The 26,736-nt window shown below is 38.2% G+C and overlaps 1 protein-coding gene across 5 annotated transcripts; it reads right to left on the bottom strand.

The window, feature by feature from the left end:
• Nucleotides 1-1,401: 1,401 nt before the first annotated feature.
• LOC132286871 (probable protein phosphatase 2C 60) lies at nt 1,402-26,736 on the bottom strand. Of its 5 annotated transcripts, none has more exons than XM_059789283.1 (11): nt 26,531-26,735; nt 25,420-25,542; nt 24,393-24,456; nt 16,750-16,858; nt 8,418-8,571; nt 6,918-7,043; nt 5,220-5,343; nt 4,756-4,832; nt 3,661-3,713; nt 2,558-2,612; nt 1,402-1,973 (listed from the first exon to the last, which is right to left on the bottom strand). In XM_059789283.1, the coding sequence occupies exons 2-11, from the start codon at nt 25,534-25,536 to the stop codon at nt 1,767-1,769; spliced, it is 1,086 nt and encodes a 361-aa protein (XP_059645266.1). In that variant the 5' UTR covers nt 25,537-25,542; nt 26,531-26,735; the 3' UTR covers nt 1,402-1,766. The 5 variants fall into 5 exon arrangements, with proteins under 5 accessions (XP_059645266.1, XP_059645267.1, XP_059645264.1 ...); XM_059789284.1 differs by having other exon boundaries at nt 25,420-25,538; nt 26,534-26,735; XM_059789281.1 differs by having other exon boundaries at nt 26,534-26,734.

Below are 26,736 nucleotides of genomic sequence, written 5' to 3'. Positions count from 1 at the left end.
AATATCACGCAATCAAATGTGCCATATTTATTCAATTAGTTTGAATTTTGTCACAATTTGTAATTGACCACTACCTAAAAATTTCATTGCTCCTTCACTTTTTCCTTTTTCTGTGTCTTTGAAGAGACAATAATTCAAATTCAATTCTTGGAAAACTGAAAAGGCCTTAATGGATGGCAATTTTATCCATCTGACCACGATCTGCCGTTAATGCAATAATAGTACATAAAATCAAATGTGATATATATATATATATACACACACACACACATTCATTTGAAATGGCTTTTGTTATTTTTACCTCTGCAGCAATTTTCAAGCAGCAATTTGCAGGTTCCATACTCGGTTGAATATATTTAGTGTTTTGAGAGTGACTTTCAATGCTTTTGGCCTTATCTAACATGACCTGCCAGACTCGTCCTTTATTCACAACCTAGATAGTCGATTTTTAAGTGTTGAAATTTCTACTAAATGATAATAAAAAATTATAATTAAACACTATGCTTAAAAAATGTTTGAATTATAAAATAATTAATCAAAAAGAGTAAATAGGAAATTAAATAATAATAATAATAGTTTCTATACTTCCACATTACTTCTCAGTATCAGATTGACATACAAATTAAATATAATTCAGGATGGCTACCTACTAAAAAAAAAATTGTGTATATGAGATGAAGTGTAAAGAAAGCCTTTTGTTTATAGAAATTTCTATTTAGATAGAAATTATTAGATACTCATATTTGGTGGCAGTAGCACATGGCACTTTTTTTTTGCTCACAACGAGCTCGAATCCCTTCCCTCCAAGGGTTGGTTATACAACTTAAGCACACTGTCCTGTTATTTGGAAGTTATGGAAGGTATTTAAAAATAAAAATAAAATTCATTACCTTTTGAGAGCACCGAATCAACGTTTAAATTTCCTCCAATTTCAAATCTAAATCACTGATTTGATACTCCCAAACATAAATATATTAAAACTGAAATATAGGTACAAGATGATAAGAGGCATGCCTCCCCTGTACAAGAAGAAAGCTGATCCAAGTGTTTTTCATTTATTTGGAGTTCATTATTGCTGCTATATTCATAATCCAAAACTCATCCCGGAGCTTGTGTCTCCATGGAAAGATCACAAACTAGACAAGCCCAGGTTAGTCAATTTTCCAAACATGTCCCAAGTGCTGTTAACTGTACTCATTCCTTTCTTTTCTGTTTTTTTTTCCCTAGTTGGTACTCACACACGCTCGTCTCTTCTGAGACTTGAACTCCTAACCTCCCTTTGGAAAGTAAGAGGCTCACTCTGACGATTTTCACATCTCCTGCAGATCGGATCAACCCTACAACTCCCGGCATTGGAATAGTTGATTATACCAAAGATAATCAGTTTTTGGACACTAAACATTGACCAGTAAAGCCCAGAATCAGATTACACTAAATATAGTACCTCAGACTCCAAAGAGATGAGGTTTACTATGGCACAGCCAGTAGTGTATAATGACAGTGTTAAAGCAGAAAACTACAAACAAAAAGCTTTCTGTACATACTGATTCAGTGGTGATTTCGTATTTTTAACGTAAGGACTAAAACAGGAACAACATAAAATGCTCACCTTCTCAGTTTTTGAACCCTTTTTTCGAAGGAAAACCATCTTCCTCGGTAAAACACAACCTAAGATTCTGAATTTTTAAAGCAATAAAAGGGATCATCTTAATCTTCTTCCAACCACACTAAGGACGCTGGGACCCTACCTATCAATTACTGCAGCACTAGCGTGATTCATTCTCATCTGGTTTTGGTCCAGTTTCAGCTTGATTAGAAGCTGATGATCGCTCCTCTGAATTTGCAGTGGACTGGATGGGCTTCTTGAACTGCACTATTATCATAGTCATGTTGTCACAGCCCTCACCACCAGCTGTTGAGGGAGCCAAACACCTATCAAATACTCTCTCACATATCACAGAAAGCTTGCTTTCCTGCATAACCAAAGGAATATGGCCCAATTTCAGGATCAAGATCACTTCTAAACAAAATTAAAGCAAAAACTGAACCGTTTTTTCTGATGCAAACATTCCAGTATGTTGATGAAAGTTCAGAATATAAAAAATTGCATTCGACGAGTAGGTCTTTAAACATTTATAATGCAATTAGGAATATTGACTATTTAATGAACCAAACAGGTCAAGTCTTCTCAAGCATCAATCTATATATATATATATATGTAGGCACTCTCTGGATAACACATCCAACTGACATTTTCTTCCATTTTACAGCAAGACAATAAAAATATAGATATTTTAAATGAAAACAATGCAATTTGTAAGGCACCACCGATAGTGACATCACATGTTTGGTAATGCACCAACAACATATCACTTTTTCTCCGGAAAAGCTCACACATTACTTTTCTAGCATATTACTGGTACTCTAGAGAAAAAATAACAAAATGTACCTTTATTTATTTTACCAAATTGAATTAGGCTTTAAATGCTTTAAATTAAAATAGAAAATCAGTATAGCCTGAAAAATGCATATTCCAAGAGTGATATCAAACACTTACCGAGATCAACTGTTCATGTACATAATCTACTAGTTGCTGACTTGACATGCAATCCCTGAAAATTTCACCACAAACAGCAGCCATCCAATTATTAGATATTGAAACCCAGTACCCATAATTTAGCTGATATAAAATTTTAAAAGAAAATAATTTATGGAACTTCGGTTGTAGGAAGAATTCTAAGAATTCAAAATTGTATATTAAGGATTCATAAAAGCATCTCTAGAATGTCTGCAGGTCTGAAATTAAAGATCCAAGGCTTCTCTGAGAAAAGGAAATCCAAAAAAGTCAGGGCATCATTAAGGTTTCTAAAAAACCCAGTTCTGGTATTGCCAAAATATAGCTCTGCTCAATAAACATCAACCAAGGAAGATTAAAGAAAGCAATTGTCACATAAAAGGGGCCACTAAATACATGTGTCCAGTACGTATTCTGAAACTACACCAATTAAGTGCTGTCAACCATTGGGTTTATGATTGAAAAAATGAAACTTTAAGTATTTTCATCCATTTCATTCTCGGTGACAGCTACCATATCTAGAGTCCTAGACACACTTAATATTACGACGCTCGTGACCTTTCCCATATACATACTATTTTGAAAGTGGATGTGATAACGCAAGAAAAATTACCTAGGGAAATTTTAATGGCCATTACCCTACTGAGAATGTCAATCTGGAGAGCTAGAAGTAGTAGACCTTGTAAATTCAGACATACCCGACCTCCAAGTTTATTTGCAAGAAGTAGTTGCCCTGGGACTTGGAAGACTCCATCCATAAATACACAAAAGGAATGAAAATGGAGCCTTCGATGTTTCCCTTAGTGAATATACAGCTGTAATGAATTTTCCCAGGAATGACAAAGAACTGACGGAAAAGAGCTTGTCAGGTTATTTCAATGGAAAGTACAGCCACCCTGGCTAAAAGGTGTCGCATTCCAAATAATTATTATGTAGATATGAAACATACTTCAAAGCACATGTAAGAAAAAAACTTAATAGTCTAGCTACTGTTGAAAATTCAATTCAAATGTGGAAATAAATTTTTCATAACACACAACCATCTAAACAAGTCAAGTTGAAAAAGAAAAGCATGAGACACGTACCAGATGCCATCGCATGCCAGCACAACAAAATCATCATCATTGCACAGCTCAACCTAATAACAAAATAAATAAATATCATGAGGAAAAAAAAAAAAAAAAAAAACCAATGTTCAGAGATTTAAATTCAAGGTTTTTATTTGAACACAAGCAGGTGATAAATATTTTATAGGAAACTTTGCCAATGCCAACAACTACAAACTTGGGGATGAAGTCGGGGGAAGGAACAAGGGTGCAGGCAGGTAGGAGAAGGATGGAAGAAAATCATTCATCGGTGCATTGAATTAAACTGAATAAATTGGATTCCAGAACAAACCAATTTAAACATGCTAGCCACCCAAGTCGGTGTGTGAATTAAGTGTTCACACCATCCAAGATACATAAAACTTAATTAAGTCGAGAATGAAATCAATTAAATATAAAGTCAATCACAAAAGGAATACTTCGAGCATATAAAATCTTCATATAACTGTCAAATAAAACAACCCAGCGAAGATTTCAAGACTCCATGTTCCATAATTATACAAAAAGTTATACATGGACTAACAATTATGTCATATAAATAGTTTTATCATTGCATTTTGTTGAAAAAAATTCAATAAGAAATTAAATAGGCTTGGAAACAGAACAATGAAATATAACTTTTAAATAAACTCTTGAAATCAACTGTTCTTTACCAACATTTTGTCTTAACCAATTTTAGATTCAAAATTTTGGTGATTCAGACCTTCCCCAAAGCACACAAACAAATTACTCACTATTTCCATCCCTCTCCCCCATATCACAATGCTGGCACTAAGTTATTTTCTATATTGTGTATGATCCAGTTAAACTGTTGCCCTAAGCAATCAATAAGAAAGATTTTTGGGACAGCAATTCCACCAATAATTACCATGCCAGTATATTCTTGCTTTGTGGACTTGGACAAAACAGAAGGGTAAAAAACCATGATTAATGTAGCCAATCCAAGAGCTGGACAAGAGTTAAAGATTTTTTAAAATTTATTTCTTACTACTTGAGCCTAGAAGATAATCAACTATCTATTTGCAAAGCAATTCTGTCATATTGCTACTGCTGCAGAAGGAAGAAGATACATACAGTATTTATATCTGGATTGGCAGTTATAATTTGCTTCTCAGCAGGTAAAAACTTATTCTGCTTAAATTCCATGTCACCTGCAGTAAAATAAAAACCTAGATTTAATATTCAGAAAACAACAGGAACTGCTGTCTTTCCATATCTCACACACATCCATACATCAGTATACGAGTGTGTGTCTGTGTAGATATAACTCCATTTAATATTTTAATATGAGAAGTGGGAACACATACCGCTGGCCCTGAGACCAGTAGTATTTAGCTGCTTCAGATTCATGAATCGTGTTATTATTATTATTATTATTTTTTTTTTTTTTCCCGTACCACGAAACAACTAATGCCGACTTGCATCTTGTAGGATAATCAAGGACTAGACCTATGGGTTAGTTTCAGAGTTATAGACTACCAATGGGAAAATGCAACTAGATTGATATAATAAAGTCCACAGGCAGGCAGGTATAGTACCAATAGCTCTTGCAAGATTAAGACTGCCATTGACTCGTCCTGCATGTATAAAACCGCCAGCTTTTAAGATCCTCTCTCTCTCAGCCTCGAGGTCAGGCTTGTGATCTCTGGAAAGGTTGTATGCCTGCACCCCCAAAAAAAAAAAAATAAATAAATAAATAAAAAGAGAAGAAGAAGAAAGAAAAAGAAAATCACATTGAGAAACATAAACACATCTCATTTTAAATCTACAACATACAAAATATTTCAATAACAAGCGTATATGTTCTACATACATATAGTTTTGGATACACCTTAGCCTGTCTATCCATTACTAGTCAACTGGATAAAAATAAACTCCCTCCGTCCCAATTTAAGTGTCGCTTTTGGGTAGTAGTAATTTTTAAGGGGACATGTGGGACATGCATTGTCTCCTTGGAAAGTTACTAAATTGCCCTTTTAAGTTTTGAATATTTAAGTTTGAAATTTAAAACTCAAAGGACATATATGGAAAGATGTGAAATATATTGTTTGAAAAAGGAAAGTGGACAATTATTTTGGGACAGAGGGAATATATTTTTAGAAATGTGATATGGTCCTTGCGGATCGGATCATCCATACAATGTACAAAACGAAACTTCAGATATTATATAATAATACTAATATTATTTTTCATTTTTCATCAAATTAAGAAAAAAAAATCCAGGATCACAATAACTAATGTACACAGCAATTCTCTCATTTAAGAAGAGAGAGAGAGAGAGAGAGAGAAGAAGAAGAAGAAGAAGAAGAAGAAGAATGGGCTGAAGTATAATTTCTGAACTCCCTTTATAAAGTTTGGGTTGAAGTAGAATTTCTGAAATCCCTTTATAAAGTTTGTTGCAATCTAAATCCATATCTAAACAAAACATTACAGCTGTGTGAAATGATGAAAGAGAGAGAGAGAGATGAAGTAGAATTTTTTAAGCCTCTCTAAAATTAGGCCTTTTCATCTTTTTGTTGAAGAAGAGGTAAGAGAATTTCATTAGAAAAGAAAATAACATTTAAAGAAGGGGAAAAAATAAAGAAAAAAATAGCAGGACAAAGAGAGAGAGAGAGAGAGAGAGAGAGGCAGAAGAGTGAGGATTTATTGAAGACACGGCTTGCCAACAGTCATACTTCGATGATCAGTAGTAGCAAGTTCAAAGCTTGGTTGCAAAAGAGAGCAAAACTTTTACCTTTTTTTTTTTTTTTTAATGATCTTTTACAGTTTCAAACAAGTAATAAGCATGAAAAGATCAAGTAAATAAAATTGCTTGAAATTTTTCATATAATAAATATTTTTATTTCTTATTTTATACCTTCAAATTATTGGAACTTTTCAATGAATTCCACATATTGTAACCCATACTTTCTTGAATTTTTAAAAATATCTCCGTATCCTCTGTGTGCCAGTGTGTCCAAAAGGGAAAAATATTCGGACACATTTTTTGGCGTGTCTAACAGAGATACTTCTACCTTTTAGCTGTGTTCAACATGGATACTTCAACCTTTTAGGCGTGTCCGTGCTTCCTAGGTCAAGAACCACAGTTCATAATTTCTCTTTTTCTTTTTCTTTTTTCTCTTAGGAGGGGGTTGCATAAGTCAAATTTTAATCTACATAGAGCATCCTTTACTAGCAAAAATACCATCCCTATAAGAGTCTGAACATGAGAAAAACTTCATAAATTTATGTATTACCTGACCATTCCTGGATATTACACAGCGAGAATCACCAGCATTTGCAACAACCAGTTGGTTGTTTCTAATAACTGCAACACAGGCAGTACTCCCAGAGGTTGGTCCAGAAAAATCAGAGTGAGGCCCCTGATTGCAATGTCTAGAGTAATTAGGTAAAAGTATACACGCCAAAAATATATAGCAGAGTGAAAAATGACAACTCATCAGAAAAGTTCTTTACATAATTTCCAATTGACATGGGAATAAAAGTTGAACATCAGAAAAAAAGTATTACTCTCACAGGCCATATGATATTTACTGATAAAACTGTGGTACATTATAAAGAGGCATTGCATAGATATAGACTCTTCCGTTTGAATAGCAGATCATTACAAATTTGAAGCTTATTTGTTAATTCCCCAGGCTCCAAACTAAGTTCTAGGCTTTGAGCAGAGAAAAAAAAGTTCCGCAGATATATGCTCCAAATTTTCAATATGAAAAAAATAATCAGATGTGCAAAAACTAGCTTTCTATCACAACACTTACAGAAGTTTGTAATAAACTTTTACCAACAATAGGAAACAGTATGCCGGTAGATAGACATATATTCAAACACAGAGAGAGAGACTGCTTCAATAATAAAAGCGTGATTACCCGCCACCCGGTGTTGTCCCCATTCCAAAAATCAAAACAAACCAAGGACCTAATTACATACATCTGAAAATAAATACATCAAAGATATCAAAAACCACCTATCCACAATTCCCACCTATCCACAATTCGGTTGATGTCTAATAAGAATGCATTGTATAATTAAAATGAAAGCCCCTCCCGAAAAGTTGCTTCAAGGGGAAAAGAAGATAAGGATTCAAAATACTATTTTGAAAAGAAAAGGATGAAGTACCTTATACAGCAGGCATTAAAAGATAAGAAAATAGTTTAATGAATGTAAATTGTGTAAACCCTCAATTTGGATGATGTGCAACGCAAGAGAGAGAAGAGGAGGGAGATATACCCATTGACAATAAGCATAATTATAACACATGTACAATTGCTGGGGTATATATTTACACGTGTCTCCAAATGTTCATTTTCGGATGGAGTTTGAAAGTGGGATAGAGGATATCCGATAATCCATTAGAGTGAACGAGATGAATATCTATCTTGTTTGGCAAGCGTAGAGAGAGAGAGAGAGAGAGAGAGAGAGAGAGAGAGAGAGAGCAAACATGCAGTCAGAGAGTGTTATCATACTAGATTGAGTTAGAAGTTGCTTTGTGACTGAAAAAAATGAATTTACTGTGAAGAAAAATGTGTTGATGTAGAAAAGAAACCCTTCTAAAACTCTAAAATCTTCCACAAGCCACATCTACTTCCTACATCCCTAGCTTAAAGCTTTAGAAAGGGAAAAAAGAAAATTTGCACAAACTATACAAATGAAAAGAAAAATGCATAAAGCAAATCAGCATTGGTCCTAAAATTAGGACAATAAATTGAGTATACTCGTTTGGTGTGAGCAGATACCTCCTCAAAAGCCCAGTCATCAACTTGGTCATTCCCCTCACCAGCCCTTGGAGACCATATCAAACCCTCTATCATACCAGTAAACTTGTTTATCTTATCTCCCAAAACAGCTAGCTCCCTCCAACCTCTTTGTCCACGCATCATTTCATCCATTCTGCACCCAATAAAAGTAACACTAACTGGAACGACATAAAATGCATCACAGGCAAGTACTTGATATTAAATAAATAGGCTAAAGATAGCAGACCTTGACTACCATTGAGTACCAGACTACCAGTTGTGACAACAATCTTTTCTGCAATCATATAAATTTTACTTGCACATTTGCCCCTTTTTTTTTTTTTTTTGATAAGTAAAATCATATATAAAAGCGCTCAGAAGGGGAGCGAAACCCAAAAGGAATATAAAAACCCACAAAGGGCCACTAAGCCTACAAAGAGGCCAGGAAATCAACAATCTCCTCAAAAGATATATGATCTCTCCCTGAAACCCAACAAAAAAGAATAGAAAACTTAAGCAAAGAACACGACATCTCCTTTCCCTCAAAATATCTTCTATTCCTCTCAAGCCATAAGCACCACCCCACACAAAGAGGTGTAGCCCTCCAAGCATCCCAAATATGGGCCCCCACTTGGCAACCTCTCCAAGTCTCAAGAAACCCTCTAACGGTTCCCGGCATAACCCATAGCATCCCAAACAGCCCAATCATTAAGGCTCAGCAATCACGAGCCATGGTACAATGAAAAAGAAGGTGATCCACTGTTTCCTCATCTTGAAGACACATATAGCAGCGATTGACCACCACATGGTTCCTCCTTCTCCAGTTATCCTGGGTTAAGATTCTTCCCAGAACAAAGGTCCACGCAAAGAAAGCCACCTTGAGAGAAGCCTTAGAGTGCCAAACAGATTTCCAAGGAAAGCAAACTCTAGGATCATTTGAAAGACACCTACAGAAAGATCTCACCTCAAATCGCCCCTAAGAGTTGGCAGTCCAAGTCCAACTATCAGACTCCTCAACCACAATCTTCTGGTGATACAATAACTCCTAGAAACGAATGGCCTCCTCAATCTCCTAGTCCTAAAACAATCGCCTGAAACGAACATCCCAAACCAGTCTTCCACTATTAAGATGATAACAGTTGACCACCAAAGCCTGCCTATCTGAAGCAAATCTGTAAAGCTGAGGAAAAGCACGGGCCAGAGGATCATCCCCACACCTAACATCCTCCCAAAAACTAATCCTCCTCCCATCCTTGAGTCGAAAACGAACATGTTTGGAGAAGAGATCCCACCCCTTCCGAATAAAATTCCAAACCCCCACCCCTCGAGACCCCCTCACTACCAAGGAGTCCAACCACCTCTCAACTCCCCAAACCGGCTCACCACAACCCGCCTCCAAAGCCAATGCCTCTCCGCACTAAACCTCCATAACCATTTCCCAAGGAGGGCCTTATTGAAAGGCATCAGTCTACGAAGACCCAAACCTCCAAATCGAATTGGCTTACAAACCTGCTCCCAACGAACAAGATGAAACTTGAACTCTTCTCCTCTATCCACCCCCACCCCCACCCTCAAGAAAATTCTGCTGCAATCTCTCAATCCTTTCCGCAACAGAAGAGGGAATCTGAAAAAGAGAGATAAAATAAGTAGGAAGGCATGATAGGGTGCTCTTGATCAGAGTAACCCGGCCTCCTTTGGAGAGATACTGCTTCTTCCACCCCGCCAATCTCCTCTCAAACCTATCCACCACTGGGTCCCAAACCCCCACACACCTTGAAGGAGCTCCCAGAGGCAACCCAAGGTAAGGGATGGGAAAAGAGCTTGTGCAGCAACCAAGAATGTCAGCAAAAGATTCTAACTCGGGGACCTCCCCCACCGGCACCAAGACACTCTTACCAACATTCACCCTCAGGCTAGAAACAACTTGGAACCAAATCAAAACGCATCGCAAATATCTAAACTGGGACACATTCGCATCACAAAGAATCAAAGTGTCATCAGCAAACATCAAACGAGAAATCTCCAACTGGGAGTCAACATCCCTTCCCACCAGAAAGCCTCTCAAAAAGCCCAACTCAATCGCCCTTCTCAACAATCTGCTAAGGGCCTCCATCACAAACAAAAAACAGGAAGGGAGAGAGCAGATCCCCCTGTCTTAAGCCTCTCGAGCTAGAGAAAAAACCGGAAGGAGCTCCATTCACAAGAATCGAAAAACGAGCACTGGAAATACAAAAGAAAATCCATCGCCTCCACCTGTCACCAAACCCCATCCTCTCCATAAGGTAAAGAAGGAAACTCCAACTCACATGGTCATAAGCTTTCTCTATGTCAAGCTTACACAAAACTCTTGGGACCCCACTACGCAACCTGGAATCCACACACTCACTAGCAATAAGGACTGAATCCAAAATCTGGCGGCCTCCTACAAAAGCATTTTGAGAATCCGAAATAATGCCATCCAACACTTTCCTTAAGCGAGAAGCAAAACCATCGCCAACAACTTGTAGAAACACCACCCCCCCCCCCCCCCCCCCCACCCCCCCCACCCCCACCTTTTCGGAATGAGAATGGCATTCAAGCTCTTTCAAAAGGCCCTTGAGCATGGAAAGCATGAAAAGAGCCTATCACCTCCCCTCTGACCACCTCCCAACATTCCAAAAGGAATCTCATGGTAAACCCATCTCGACCTTGGGCTTTATCCCCGTTACAACTCTTTAAAGCAATCAAGACCCAAACACTCCTCTCCAGAAATAGTGGCAAGCTGCAACCCCTCAAGCAAAGGTCTCCACTCAACCAACTCTGTGAATAACTTCTCAAAGAATTCAATAAATCCTTTGCAGATCTCATCTTCCTTGCAAAGAATCACTTCCTCCAGCCGAATTCTCCCAATATGATTGCCCCTTCTGTGAGCATTGGCCAATCTGTGAAAAAATTGTGTTTCTGTCCCCCTCCTTGAGCCACAAAGCTCTAGATTTCTGTCCCCACGAGATCTCTTCCATGATAGCAATCTCAGCAAAAATCAGCCTGGCACTCCACCCTTCTAACCTTCAGAGAGTCCGCCAAATCCCCTTGGCCTTCCATCCGGTCAATATCAGCAATCTCAGCAAGAACCCGATTTTTCCTCCATTCCAGATTCCTGAAAACCTCTTTGTTCCAAATCTTAAGATTCCCTTTTAAAAGACGTAAACTGCCTACGAGCACATGACTTTGGGTGTCAACCACCCCGAATCCCTCCCACCAAAGGCGAACCCTCTCCAAAAAACCTTCAACTCGAAACCACATATTTTCAAATCTAAACGGAGAACGTCTGCTACGCAATCCACCACAATCCAACATCAACGGAACACGATCTGAGATAGGACGAGCCAACGTAGCCTGAATAACATCAAAAAATCTCTCCTCCCACTCCCCTGACACAAGGAATCTATCAAGCCGAGAAAGGGTAGGATGAGATCTGCCACTAGACCAAGTAAACGACCCTCAAACCAAAGGCAAATCCACCAACCCAAACTCATCAATAAACTCCGAAAAGAACTCCATGTCAGAAGTCCACCTCCCCCTCGTAGATCTCTCGAACGGAGAACGAACAACATTGAAATCCCCTCCAACACACCACGGTAGAACCCATCAACATCTAACCTCCCCCAACTCCTCCCAAAGCAAATGGCGCTCACTATCCTCCGTAGGACCATAAACACCAGTGAAAACCCAATGAGAACTATCCTCGAGCAGAGACAGAACACAAGAAACAGAGAAACTCCCAACCTAAGAGTCCACCAGAGACAACCATCTGTTATCCCACATGATCAGAATACCCCCCGAAGACCCAATAGCATCCAAAGCCATCCATTCCACAAATCTCCCTCCCCATATGCTTCGCACCATCCTATCTGACATCGAAGCAAGCTTAGTTTCCTATAAACAAACCACATGACCACCCCCTTTACGAATGACCGACTTCACCACTTTTCTTCTAACGGGGTCATTGAGACCTCGAACATTCCATGAAATGAAATGTAGCTTCATAGGGAAACAGCTGAAGAAGCAAACCCACCCCTCCTTCCACCAACCCTCTCCCTGGATCCCCTATTCCTCCTTTCATATGTGATAAAATCATTGGATCCCTGCATCACTAACTCCTCCACCTCCTCCTGCACCCCTTCCCTACCACCCTCCCTTTTCCTGAGATGAGAATCAAGAACATCAGCGAACAAACACCTCACCTCAGCCTCCCTGCCCTCGAATGACACTCCCAACAGGCCCCACATCCATACCATTCTCCCTCACCCATTCCTCCTTAAAGTCATGCCCTGAACCGACATCATTCTGGCCCCTCACCCACTCCCCCTCCGGAAGAACAGCTGCCAACGGGACTGCCAAATTCACTGCCTGCTCTAAATCTTCCAACGGAATCAAACCCGATTCCCGATCCATGGAGGAACCTTCAGCGCCTTCCCAATCATCAAGGGCCAAAAATGATTGAGAACAAAAACGTGTATCAATCTCATATTCAAACAGCACACCTCTAGCATCAAACTGAACACCTTTCAACCTCAAATAATCCCGAATCTCATTCAACAACACATTAGCCGTATCATCATCAATGCTCACCATCACATCATGTCCCACACACGTCACCCCCTTACAATTATTCTCACACAGCCAATAGAAACCCACCTTATCAACAATACCCCTATCAAGAACGCCCTCCAACTCTGACTCCCTCTCCACTGCCGGAGCCTAGTTAAAAACAGAGTCAGCCCCAGTGTCAACCCCAGTGTCAGCCCCATCCTTCACCAACCCCAAGGACTTACTCAAACCCCCCTGAGAAGGAGAAGAAGCAGAGGGAGAGAAGAAGCAAGAAGGAGGTGCTCCAAAAACGACAGTGGACTTACCCGGATCAAAATCCGACTACACGGACGCCACCCATTTCTGTTTATCTTTCCATGTCCAACGTTTGCGTAGAGCAGGAAGAAAGATCTTTTTCTTAGGCAGACGTTTTCGCAGCACTAGATCCCTTGATCGCCGATCTTCCTTGATTCTTCCAGAAAGATGCGAGCCTCTGCCGACAAAAGAGAAAGTTAATGGCTCAAATCTGTTCTTCAAAGTAGGCCCAGAGAAAGAAGACCCACCAACCGGCCCACTTTTCAATCCAGCAAGCCCACAACCCGAACCATCATTAAGAGAATGGGCAACCGGCCCACCATCTGACCCATCTTTAAAAGAATGGGCAATCGGCCCTCCTTCCATCCTCAAACTACTAACGGGCCATCCAATAACCGGATGCCTCTCAACAGACCCACCAGAAGAAGTGCAACCCTCACAAGCTACTAAAGCCCCATTCCCCGACCCAATGCCAGGCTTTGGATTCTTACTAACCCAAGAAAGTGAAGGATCAAACTTAGCAGAATTTGAAAACTTCTTGGATACAGCTGTTTTCCACTGTGAACGGGCATCTCCTAGGAGCCAACCACGTGGTTGGTCAGCATTCCTCCCCCTCCCACTCCCACGCGCTTGTTGCGCGTGAACACCAACACGAAACCTTTTATGATCCCACCGCTGCAAAAATGGCCGACGACCCATCCCGGTGGAGCCTCCATTCCACTGCATCTGCCAGAGACCTTCTTGTCGGCGACGGTTCAACCCAGACGACAACCCATCCTTACGTTTCTGAACAAAAAGCCTTCTAAAACATTCCTTATTACGGATCCACAGCGCATCTCTCCAAATCTTCCATCTTTGGAACTCTACCATCCCCTTCTTCCCCATGGATTCCCACCTCAACCATTCTTTTTCCTTAAGCAAATGCGAACCATCACCTCCTTCCAAGCTATCCGTCGTCGGAACAAGCTTGGGTTGCTTTTCCTCCCAAACTGCCACTTTATAACAGTACCGGTCATCATGAATGAAAACAAAAGGTGGACAAACCTTCCCATCAGCCACTGTAATACGAACTCTTTCTGCATCAATGGCCTCATCGGCATCCACCCAAATAAACCCGCCGCATAAATCGCCTACCATCACAAACAGAGCATGGCTCCACAAGTGAAGGGGAAGATCATAAATTGTCACCTTCTTCAACCCCTTCTCTTTCAAGACCTCCGAACACCCCACCCTGAAGCTCCAAGCATCCCACACGAAGAGTTGCCTTCCCCCAGTCTCGTCGACCCTCGTTAAGGACACGAGTTGCTTCGGCCGCAGAGGGAAGCTGAAACAAAAGAAGCAAGTCCGGCAGTGGCGAGATCGACACACCAGAGGAGACCTTCTAAGCTCTCGAAGCCCACGCCGCAATCTGAGCCCCATCACCCACTTCCTTATCAAATTTACCCGCCAAGCACGACCTAAGGTCTTCTTTTCTCCTTCCAACCGAGTCGTCATCCAAAAAAATCGATGGTCCCCTAAACGGATTTGCAGATCTCGCAACACCACCTTGAAACAATCGAGGCAGTCTAGCAACCTCCAAGAACGAGCGCATGACAAAGATCACCGGATATTATCACACGCTTGGACTCCTATAGATTACTTGCACATTTGCCCTTAGGGTCCTAAATTCAATATTATGGTGCTTTTAAATCTTATAATAGTTGAACGCCACTTGTTCAAGGACAAGCATAGGATGAGCGGCTTTCAACCCACAATGATAACTCACTTGCAAAGGTAAAACAAAATGAACACGCAATTTTGACAAAGTGCTTTACATATTTCATTTAAAACTTACCTGAACAAAAGGATGGTGTGGCTAAGACTACACAAGCATTCATAGCTGCTAGTCAAGTAGTGTGTGGTTTTAAGCCTAATTCTGTTCACTACCTAAAAAATCAGAATTATAACCTTGTAAAAATTATGTGTACCCATATAGACCACAGGGCTTATTATATTAATGCACACACAGGTTAAGGTTCACATATTTGCATAAATATATTGGTTATAATTTAAGGAAAATTTCAGAAAACCCCCTGAACTATCTGCAATTTGCAAATAACCCCCTATTGAAGCAACCTGCACTCAATATAGAAGGAATTTTGGGTAAAATATTCTAGCAGGAACACTTGAGAAGGTGGGCCTATACATAAGAGACATATATTGTTTGGGTTGGTATATAGATTACACTAATAACCCATTTTCCATAGCCATTCACAAACGGGGTTGGTGTATGGATAAAATTGATCCAAGGGCACTTCTGTCAATAAAAGGACATTATTGTAATTTTAGATCACAAAATGTATATTCTGTCCATTTTATAACAGTGTGCAAATGGCAAGGAGTGAATTGCAAGTTTTCGGGAAAGTTGAAGGGGGTTTATTGCTAAAATGATAGTACAAGGGAGTTATCTGTGACTTTTTTATAGTTAAGGGGTTATTCTACATTTTACCCTATAACTATTTAAAATTATATTTGGCTCCTCTACTGACTACTTCATTCTTTGGAAATGTAATTGCATTGTGGTTAGATGTCTCCAAACATCCCACTTTTTGGAGCTTTGTGAATAATGACTAAAATCAAAGCAAAAACAATAACCAAGCCATTTTCCCAACTACTTGGGGTTGGCTACATGAATCCTATGTTTCCATTTTGCTCAATTTAAGAGCATAACCTCATTCAATCCATATGCTATCATATCCTTCCTTGCTAAAATCAAAGCATTGAGACAATAATCTTGAATTGAGTCTGTGATGAGAGAAGCCAGAGACACTGAAGGAAAAAAAAAAAAAAAAAAAAAAAACCAGCTTTTTTAAGCACATGAGAAAGTAAAGCATAAACCCTGGTACTATGCCGGTGGTTTCCAATGATCTCAAGCGCTTACAATTCCTTAACACAGACCAAAGTCAATGAGATCATCAATCTATAGGCTTTGGTAAATTAGAAGTATATAAAAAATAACAATTATAATAAATAAATAAATAAAAACCCAGCTTTTTTAAGCACATGAGAAAGTAAAGCATAAACCCTGGTACTATGCCAGTGGTTTCCAATGATCTCAAGCGCTTACAATTCCTTAACACAGACCAAAGTCAATGAGATCATCAATCTATAGGCTTTGGTAAATTAGAAGTATATTATTATTACTAAATGAATTTCAAAATACAATGAATAATGAAACGTGATCCTGACCATTATTTCTTTATGAAAAGAAACAACAATATTATTAACAATCAAAAAACAATACGCATCAAAACCATGAGTGGATAATAGTCTGACCTAATAAATATCCAAATAAGAATAATAATAAATTTTAAAAGAGAAACTATGAAAAAAAATCCAAAAAAAAAGAAAGCTATATACTGGTAAAGCAGTGAAGAGAGGTATAAGCATCTGGTGGAAGGGCTAAAACCTGAGGAAGGCTTTCTGAACTGAGGTTCCTATATCTCCAGCTGAATATGCTTCTTGTTTGAGCATTTGCTGATGAAGAAACTTGGCACAGAACTTAGAGACAACCTTACCTGCACTTTAATGAACTTAGGTTAGTATTACTAATAGAAATGTGGCTTGTTATAATCTTATTGTACTGGAATTAGCAATAAAAAAATTACTTAAAAGGTCATCTTATAATTCAAACAGACCAGAAACAAACTCTGAAGTATGAAAAGTAGTATCCCACAAATGTGTCAAATAAACCGAGTCCACTAGGTACAAAAATAAATCAACACAAAGGACATATATCTATCCAGATTTTTCAGGTACAATAGCCTTGGGCTCAACCTAACGACTAAAGTGCTTAAATAAATGAACCTATGTCCTGAATATGAAGATTTATCGTAAATGCAGTTAAAAAATACATAATTATCCTTTCAATCTTAATGTAGAATGACAAATTGCAATAAACTATTTTGCCCTAAAAAAAATTCAAACCGTTTTATAGAACATGAAAAATCAAAGTATAAATGCATCAGAAGAAATATAAAAAGAAGGAGAGAATAGTGTGAAGGCTTGAATGATATAAATCACTCATTCACAGCTCTAGTATTCATAGATAAAAAAAGAGCACATGCTCATATTACAATAAAGAAAATAAAATCAAATCTAAATCAGATCACAGCATATTCTATAGCATATGGCATATTCTATAGCATAATCATATCTCTACTAGTACGGTAAGTCATTCCATAAATCGTGGCTATCATATTTGCTAACACTCCCCCTCAAGTTGGTGTGTGGATATCTGAAACGCCCAACTTGGACAATGCATTCTCAAACACAATCTTGCTGACGCCCTTTGTAAGAATGTCGAGCTTGTGACAAATGGAGTACAAATTTGACCAGAGATGATCTTCTCTCGAATGAAGTGACAGTCCACCTCTATATACTTAGTCCTATCATGCTGAACAGGATTTGCTTCTATGCTGATGGCAAACTTCTTGTCACATTAAAGTGAGAATGGAAGTGACACTAGAAGGCACAAGTTTGTCATCGAGGTTTTCAGCCATAGCACCTCACATACCCCAAGAGCCATGCCCTATACTCTGCCTCTGCACTAGATCGAGAGACAACATTCTGCTTCTTATTGTGCCAAGTAACCAAGTTACCACCAATAGTTGTACAATAGCCCAAAGTTGACCTCCTATCTGAAATGGATCATGCAAAATCAGCATCTGTCCAAGCCTCAACACGCAAGTGACCATGATTGGCAAACAAAATACCATGGCCCGGACACCCTTTTAAGTAGCGAAGGATCCGAATAGCTGCATCAAGGTGAGGGGTATGAGGAGAGTGCATGAATTGACTCACGACACTCACAACATAAGCAATGTTAGGTCGAGTCATGGATAAATAGATGAGCTTCCCAACAAGTCGTTAATACTGACCAACATCCAACAACAACTCCCCCTCAAAATCAACCAACCGATGATTCTACTCAATCGGAGTATCAACAGGACAAGCGCCAAGCTGACCAGAAGCAGAAAGCAAGTCAAGAACATACCTGCGCAAAGAGATGAAAATACCAGCCTAGGAGCGAGCCACCTCAATGCCCAAGAAGTACCGAAGGAGCCCAAGATCCTTAATCTCAAACTGACGGCCAAGATAGCTCTTAACCTCAGTAATTCCGGCAGTATCATCTCCGGTAAGAACAATATCATTGACATACACAATGAGAGCAACTGTCTTACCGCCTGAATGACGTAAAAACAAGATGTGATCAACTGCACTCTAATGGAAACCATGGCAGTGCCAAAGCAATCAGACCAAGCTTGAGGAGACTGCTTGAGGCCATACAGGGAGCAACGAAGACAACAGACCATACCGGAATGAGCAAGAGAACGAAAGCCCGAAGGGGGAACCATATGCACCTCCTCCTGCAAATCAACACTAAGAAAGGCATTCTTGACATCTAACTGAAATAGATGCCAAGATCGAATCGCAGCAACGGAAAATAATACACGAACGGTATTCATCTTGGCAACGGGGGCAAAAGACTCCTGATAATCTATACCATAAGTCTGAGCATAACCCTTGGCAACCAACAGGGCCTTGTAACAAGCAACTGACCCATCTGGATTATGCTTAACTGTAAACACCCAACGACAACCCACATCCTTTCGTCCAATAGGAAGCAGAACCATGTCCCAAGTATGATTTTTCTCAAGTGCTTGTAGTTCTTCTGTCATAGCATCACGCCATTGAGGTTGTGCTAGTGCATCTATAACACTAGAAGGAAGAGGAATCGGGGCAACAGAAACAAGAAAACTCTTATACGAGGGTGAGAGAGCACAATCAGATACAAAATTAGAAATAGGGTAACTACAAGAATGTTTACCCTTCCGAAGAGCAATGGGGCGATCATTAAGCGAAACAATAGCTTGAGAAGGCGGAGCTGGTGCCGAAGGAACAAGGCAGTCGTGGGAGTAGAAGCTTGTACCTGTTGTCTCTGACTATAAACCTGTGGAAAAGGAACAATTCCCCGTGCTAGAGGGGTATCATGAGACGGAATAATAGAAGACGAAATAGGCAAAGGTAGAGGAGTTGAAGACCGAAAAAAGTGATCATCAATTGTATTCAATGAGAACCATTCACTTTGAGAACTAACTGAACTACTATAGTATGGTGTATACTCAAAGAAAGAAATATCCATGGATATAAACTGCCAACGACGGGGAGGATGGTAACCCTATAACCTTTTTGAGAGTGAGAATAGCCCAAAAACGCACACGTCAAAGCCTTGGGGTCAAGCTTTGTACAAGTCTGCCCCAACTACTGAACAAAGCACACACACCCGAAGACTCGCGGAGGAATAAAAAAAAAAAATGACTTGGGATGTAAGATTGAGAATGGGGTTGCGAAGTTAAGAACCCTAGAAGGAGTTCTATTAATGATGTAGACAGCTGCAAGAACTGCATCTCCCCAAAATGATTGGGGAACATTCATGCCAATGCAGATTGCTCTAGCTAAGTCAAGGATGTAGCGATTCTTTCTCTCAGAACGGCCATTCTGTTGAGGGGTTTTAACATTAGACATCTGATGCTCAATCCCAAATTATGTACATAACCGCTGTACCTCCCCATAATTGTACTCCGTACCCCGGTCAGATCTGAATTTTTTTATGGTACGACCATATCGAGTCTGAACCATCGTTATAAAATTTTTAAAAATGGTGTACACCTCATTTTTTGTTTTCATAAGATAAACCCATGTAACACCTATGATCATCAATAAACAATACAAAATATCAAAATCCAAGGCTAGAAGTAACTGAGCAAGGACCCAACACATCTAAATGAACAAGATCAAAAGGTGTTAAAGCAGATTTATTATTACTAGCAGGATAATTGGAACGAACATGTTTAGCCAGGTGACACCTCTCACAGGATAAATCTGAGACTGTCACGTTACAAAATAAGGAAGGAAACAAATGTTTTAAATAACCGAAAGAAATATGTCTTAAATGCATGTGCGGCATGTGCCAACGCATAAGCTGAGCTTTATTAGATGAAACAAAATTGGATAATGAAACTGAATGTGCTTGAGGTGACAAAGGAACATCCAACAGGTATAGGCCATCCACTTCACGCCCACTGCCAATCATGCGTTTCGACACCAGATCCTGAAAAATACAGTGACTACAATTTAATTTTTTAGTAACACTACTAACAGAAATAAGATTTGTAGTCAACTGTGGAACATAAAGTGTATCTGACAAAGTTAATGAAGGAGTAACTGATATGTGGCCCTTCCCAGCAATGAAATATGGAGCGCCATCCACAAGGCGTACCTTGTGATAGCTAGAACACATACCGTAAGATTGGAAGAATAATGACATACCAGTCATATTGTCTAAAAAACCAGAATCAATGCTCCATGATGTCGAAGATGTAGATACGCTATGTGCAGACGCAATAGTACCTAAGTGAGCTTAAGTGGAGGTTGGCTGAGATGATGCCTCCATTTGAGTGAAGAATTGTTTGAACTTGTCCAAATCAACTTGAGTCAAGCTAAATGTGGCAGAAGATGTTGAGGCAGAGTTGTCAGGAGTTAACAAAGAGACTGGTTGTCTAACAAAATGGGTAAAGGATCGAGGCTGTTGTTTCAATTGCGGTGGGAGTCCATGTAGTGCATAACAACGAGATTTCATGTGACCAATTTTTCCACAATGGTCACATCTCCCACGTTGTCGTCCTAGAGGAGGACCGGTGGTAGAACTCTGAACTGACTCGAATTGTACAGTTCCTGAAAGGTTGGAAACCCGAACTGCCATAGCAGAACGATCAACAGAAGCAACACCTGATGGATGAGTCCGACGACACTCATCTAACAACACATAGGAGTATGCATCCTCAAGAGTAGGGAATGAAGATAAGCCCAATAAATGAACACGAGCATACTCAAACTCGTCGTTCAACCCGGAAAGAAATTAAAACACTCTATTCTTCTCCACAATCCCTGTATATAAAACTGCATCATCTAGATCCTTTCAAGAGTGGAAGGAATCATAATATGACATCTCCTCCCAAATAGCATGAAGCTTGGCGACGTAACCTAAAACTGTCAAGTCACCCTGAGAAATCCTGGTGATATCTCGCCCCAATTGGAAAATCCGTGCATTATTCTGCCTCTGAGAATAAGTGCGTTGAACTGAATCCCAAATCTACTTAGCAGTCTTCATAAACATATAGCCAACGGCTATGTCTGGCTGCATCGAATTGACTAGGCAAGACAGAATCATAGCGTTATTTGGAAAACACTGTGGATATGCCTTCTTCGACTTAGCTGGCTCTTTCCCATAACCAGTAATATAGCCAATCTTGCCTTTGCCACCAATGAAAATCTTGGCAGACTGTGCCTAAATCAAATAGTTGGAGCCATCCAACTTCACCCACAATTGGTGATTTTCAAATCAAATAGTTTGTGATTTGAAGCCCTGGATTTTCTGATGAGTTGATCGGAAAAATGGCACCACCACCAATAGAACTTGAGCCAAGAGAATTAACAGTAGAGGACTTTAAATCTACCATAATCTGTCACACGACAATACACAAATCCAAAAAACCACAAATTCTGTTAATAGATCAAAGGGTCTCCTTAGACCATAAACAATAACAATGTCTCCTCAGACCATTCCCAAAAAGTCCAAATACAAACTTTTTTAAGGACCGCTATACGCTTACATATAGCCGGACAAACTCCTCCTTAATATCCGGAACCTCTCTATAGACTAAAAAATTTTTACCCAAGCCCTTCTAGGTATTGGAGACCACCTATCCCAATTTACCTAACCCTAGAAGAGTAAAAAAGAATTTGTAAAACTTAAAAATACCTGTTTTCAATCACAAAACAGCAACCCAGAAAAACATGTGTATGCAATGTCACACGATGTCACAAACAACCTATGATAGCTATCGCACAAGTATCAAGGCTGCTGAAAGATATGGAAAGGTGTTGGCTCTGATACCAAAGAGAAATATAAAAAGAAGGACAGAATTGTGTAAAGGCTTGAATGAGATAAATCACTCATTCACAGCTCTAATATTTATAGATAAAAAAATATCACATGCTCATATTACAAGAAAGGAAATAAAATCAAATCTAAATCAAATCACATCATATTCTATGGCATATTCTATAGCATATGTCATATTCTATAGCATAATCAAATCTCTACTAATACGGTAAGTCATTCTATAAATCGTGGCTATCATATGCGCTAACAGTATCATATAGTCATGTATCGTATATATCAAATAGTGTATCATATAAACATTCAACATGAGATACGTATTGGAAATACAGGTTGATTTTATCTCTAAAAGTTATCACAACATATGTACCATAACATATTTTATATATAAGTAAGATTGTATTAGACAAAGTTCAAACAAGGAATGCATCCCACAAAGCTACACAAGGCCAAATGGGGCCCCTAAACTCTCAAAGAGTCCAAAAAATCAACCATCTCCCCCATGGATCTACAATTTCTCCCAAAAATATATTATATATTGAACCCGTACGAACACAAGAAGTACATCGATGAATGGGAATATTAGCAAACCTGATTTCAGACCACGGGCCAGATTAAATCCCAACCATTTAGATATTGTTCGAGATAATGTAGAACCCATTTCATGTGCTTTTTGTTCCAAGTTTTATATTATCATTTACGACAACTATTGGACACACTTATAGGGCCACGTTCAAAATCGGGAATTAAATGCAGTTTCACAATAGAATGATAGAAGAAATCAAGTGTAGTCTTTGTTGAAGATAATGCTAAGGAAAGGAGAAGACAACAACTACATGGATTGAAATAATTTGAAAAGATTTTACCCGGTCCGTGTGGGTGGGGTCGCCTTGCACAGGTCCTCGGGGATTAGTCGGGGCAAAGCCCCGGATACCTCGAGTTTCCAAAAAACAAAAAAAATAATAATAATTTGAAAAGATGTGATAGCATGTAGTTTAACTAAGGTTATGGTCTTAGCGAGAGCGTAATAGTGAAACAAGATTCATTTAACCCACCACAAATAGTTGAAATAAGACTGTTGAAAAGAGTATTTCTGAAAAGGATAAATGCTTCAACTTTCGAGTGGAAGAAGCCTTTTCTTCCAAAAAAGAAGAAATTCCACTATTCCTATTCCCTGGTACTTATTTATTTGCCTCTATGCAGGGTTTGTCGACCATTTCATTTTAATCCACACGATAATTAATACTTGGGGCCGAGAATGTGAATACGTGCTATCGCTTCCAAAATAACGTTATCTATGTCTTCTCATAAGAAATATACATATGAATTATTTCATGATTTTCTACTTTTACAGGATCCTCTTTAACTTTTACAAGTTCTTTTTTATCTTCTTCAGTAAAACAAAATTTAAACTCCATAAAAGTTCTAGATTTAAAAAGTAAAACATTTCTTTAATTATTGAAGAGCTCTAACTGGATTTGTATGAATTGCAATTGCTCTCGGACTTCTTTAATGTCATTACGTATCAATATCCATTATAGCCCACCATATACTATGTTACCAATTGTTACAATCCTGATTATCATGGTAACAAAAATAAAAGACGACTATAATAACTCAGGTGAGGTATATTCCAACTAAATGGCTTCAAGGCTGAATAGCTCTAACTACAGCTCTATGGGTTCGTTTAATAATAGATCTACGCCCAAACCGGTCCACACTCAACTCAATCATACTCGTGTGCATGATTGAATTCCAGATAATGTAATTTTTTATCAATTCAATGGTTAAGCAACCAAACACTTCTAAGGAGTAGTTGTGTCTGTTTTGGAAATGTGCCAATGCTGACATTTGTCGTTAAGTACTTCTGGCTATGTATCAAACACATTTTGGACATATCTATGATCTAAAAAATTTCTTAATTTTCAGCACATGGTTAACACTTCAAGATCATTTGCCAAAATGTAACTGAGGAAAACTTATATTGATCAGGTCAAATTAATCCATATTGCATTTGTATTTCTCTACGTTTAGATAAATAACAATCCAGATAAAATACTAAAAAATGTGAACCAACAAGTACTTACCTCCATGGCCATCATAAACACCAAAGAATGAAGTGGAAGCATCCAAATCAGGAAATGCAGCATGCTAGAAAACAAAGGAAAAATAATAATAAAGCACCTCAGTATATAATTAATTATATAATATAATCAAGTGTTAGCCCACACTACAATACATGGACTTTTCAAAAGTAGTGAAATACCCGCGTCGGACACATATTGCACGGAAATGGGTCGACACTTTTGGTTAGACATGTACTTAAAAAACATATCCAATCAATCAATTTTATTATATTGTTACTTTAAAATGAGTTAAATGCCAATATTGAATGATATTTTACATGAGAACATTATTTTACCCTAGAAAATAAAATAACATGAATATTTAGCAATGTCCATGTGTCCTATATTGAGATTTGCACATCATGTACCCGAGTCCATGTAATATTGGTTACGAATGCATTACCATACAACTTCCACAAATTCTAATTTATGAAAAAACAATATCCCTAAAGAAACCTATGCCAGTGATTATCTAGTATGAGACTAATATAGAAACAACAATCGAGCTAGTATTCAGTTCAAGGGAGACATCATATCATAATAAACAACTAAAATCATTACTAAATTAGCTCGCAAAACCAAATACGTTCTTGCAAGACTAAGCCAACTGTTTCAAAGGTCACATTTATGGATTGTTCAATTAACTCTCACAGAATGTGAACTCTGGGTACAAGCAACAATACTGTAATTTGTTTGAGAGGTAAAGGAATTCACCTACTTATCTTGATGGTACATCTATACACTCACTCAAAATGCAATATCTTTTGGTTTAGAAATCTTGATAAATTTTGCCATGCATTATACATACTGCATACAAGAGATAAACAAAGACAAAGCAAGTAATTGAACTTGAACACAAAAAATTGATATCCTTAGGACACAATCATTGCTCACAGCGTCTTAAGGACACAATGAACACAAAAAATTGATATCCTCAAAAAAAAAAAAAAAAAAAAACAAATAGGAGGGGGTTTCATTGATTACTCACAGCATCTTCCATTGTTGCACGCCATCCTTGCATGGATGATAAACCATATCTAAGCCCAGAATTATCACCGTCTTCAGAGAATTTTTCAGTTTTGGGAGTACTGAGATATATACCCATCTCTAGCTGAAACCAATAAATACCTCAATCAAAAATCAGTTTACCCAAAAGGTTCAACTAAAAAATACAAAAATAAATATAAAAAATAACATATATATAGAATTTCTTTCCAACAAAAATTCAAGCATCTAACATGCTACCTGGTTATTCAGAAAATGTAAGGAAGAATATGAAATTCATAAATTTTAAATTTCATTAATACTTTTTCTCACCCATCTGGCCATCTCTAGCCGATACTAAAAAAAAAATAAAAAATAAAATAAAAAATAAAAACCTCCAGTTACAAAAGCATTATAGTGACCCAAAAAGAGTGTATCATTCTTTTAAGCCCAAACTCCTATTATATTCCCGATAAAATGTAGGGAAAAAAGAAAAAGGAAAGGTAATTTATAAATCACATCTTCTTTTTCTTTTTCTTTTTTTCTTACCCTCCATTTTAGAACAAATTAAACATAGAGTTAATCATCTATTGGCTGTTGCTGTAAAAAAAAAAAAATCAATCTCTACTAAAAAAGACTTGGACAAACTCAATCTAACATGGATCCAAGGTCATGACATTCATAAAAATAAAATTAAAAAAAAAAAAAGTAATAATCATAGATCACAATAATCAAGATTAAATTATACCCAAATAACAAAGAGAACCCAGATGCTAAATCAGAATTATAAAGATGATATAACACAGAATTTACATAAAAAGAGACGAATCCACAAGTTCTTAGGGCATGTGATTTACTTGGCCAATTGGGTGTCGGTGGAATGTTCTTAAACAGGAGCCAAGAAAGAGAAAAACAGCAAGTGAATCCAAATCTTTACCGAGAATTATCAAAAACCCAGAAGATTTTTCACGTTACATGAGAGAATAAAACAAGAAAATGAACGTAATAGACTGAGAAGTAAAAAAATTAAAAAAAGAGACAGAGCAGCAACAACAAAAACAGAGAACGAGACCAGCATACGAAACAAGAAAAAGTAGAGAGAAAGAGAGCTGTACGACTTTTTGATGACTGAATTGTCTTTTAGACTCTTTTGAGATTCTGATGACTGATCGATCTTCTTGAAACTGTTTGGAATATATTTTACAGGCGAGTTAATATAGTCGTTCAAAAATGCTCTCTCTGTGAGAAGTTACTTTGATACCATGAATGAAGGATAGTCTTGCCAAAACAAAGAATTGGACCAAAGACTCTTAGCAAAATA

This window comes from Cornus florida, unplaced genomic scaffold (genome assembly GCF_030987335.1).
Source record: "Cornus florida cultivar Cherokee Brave unplaced genomic scaffold, ASM3098733v1 CherokeeBrave_3.0.0_Hap2_Chr11, whole genome shotgun sequence".
Classification (NCBI taxonomy): Eukaryota; Viridiplantae; Streptophyta; class Magnoliopsida; order Cornales; family Cornaceae; genus Cornus; species Cornus florida.
The sequence above is the reverse complement of the archived record's forward strand: the minus strand, read 5'-3'. Positions and strand labels throughout refer to the sequence as shown.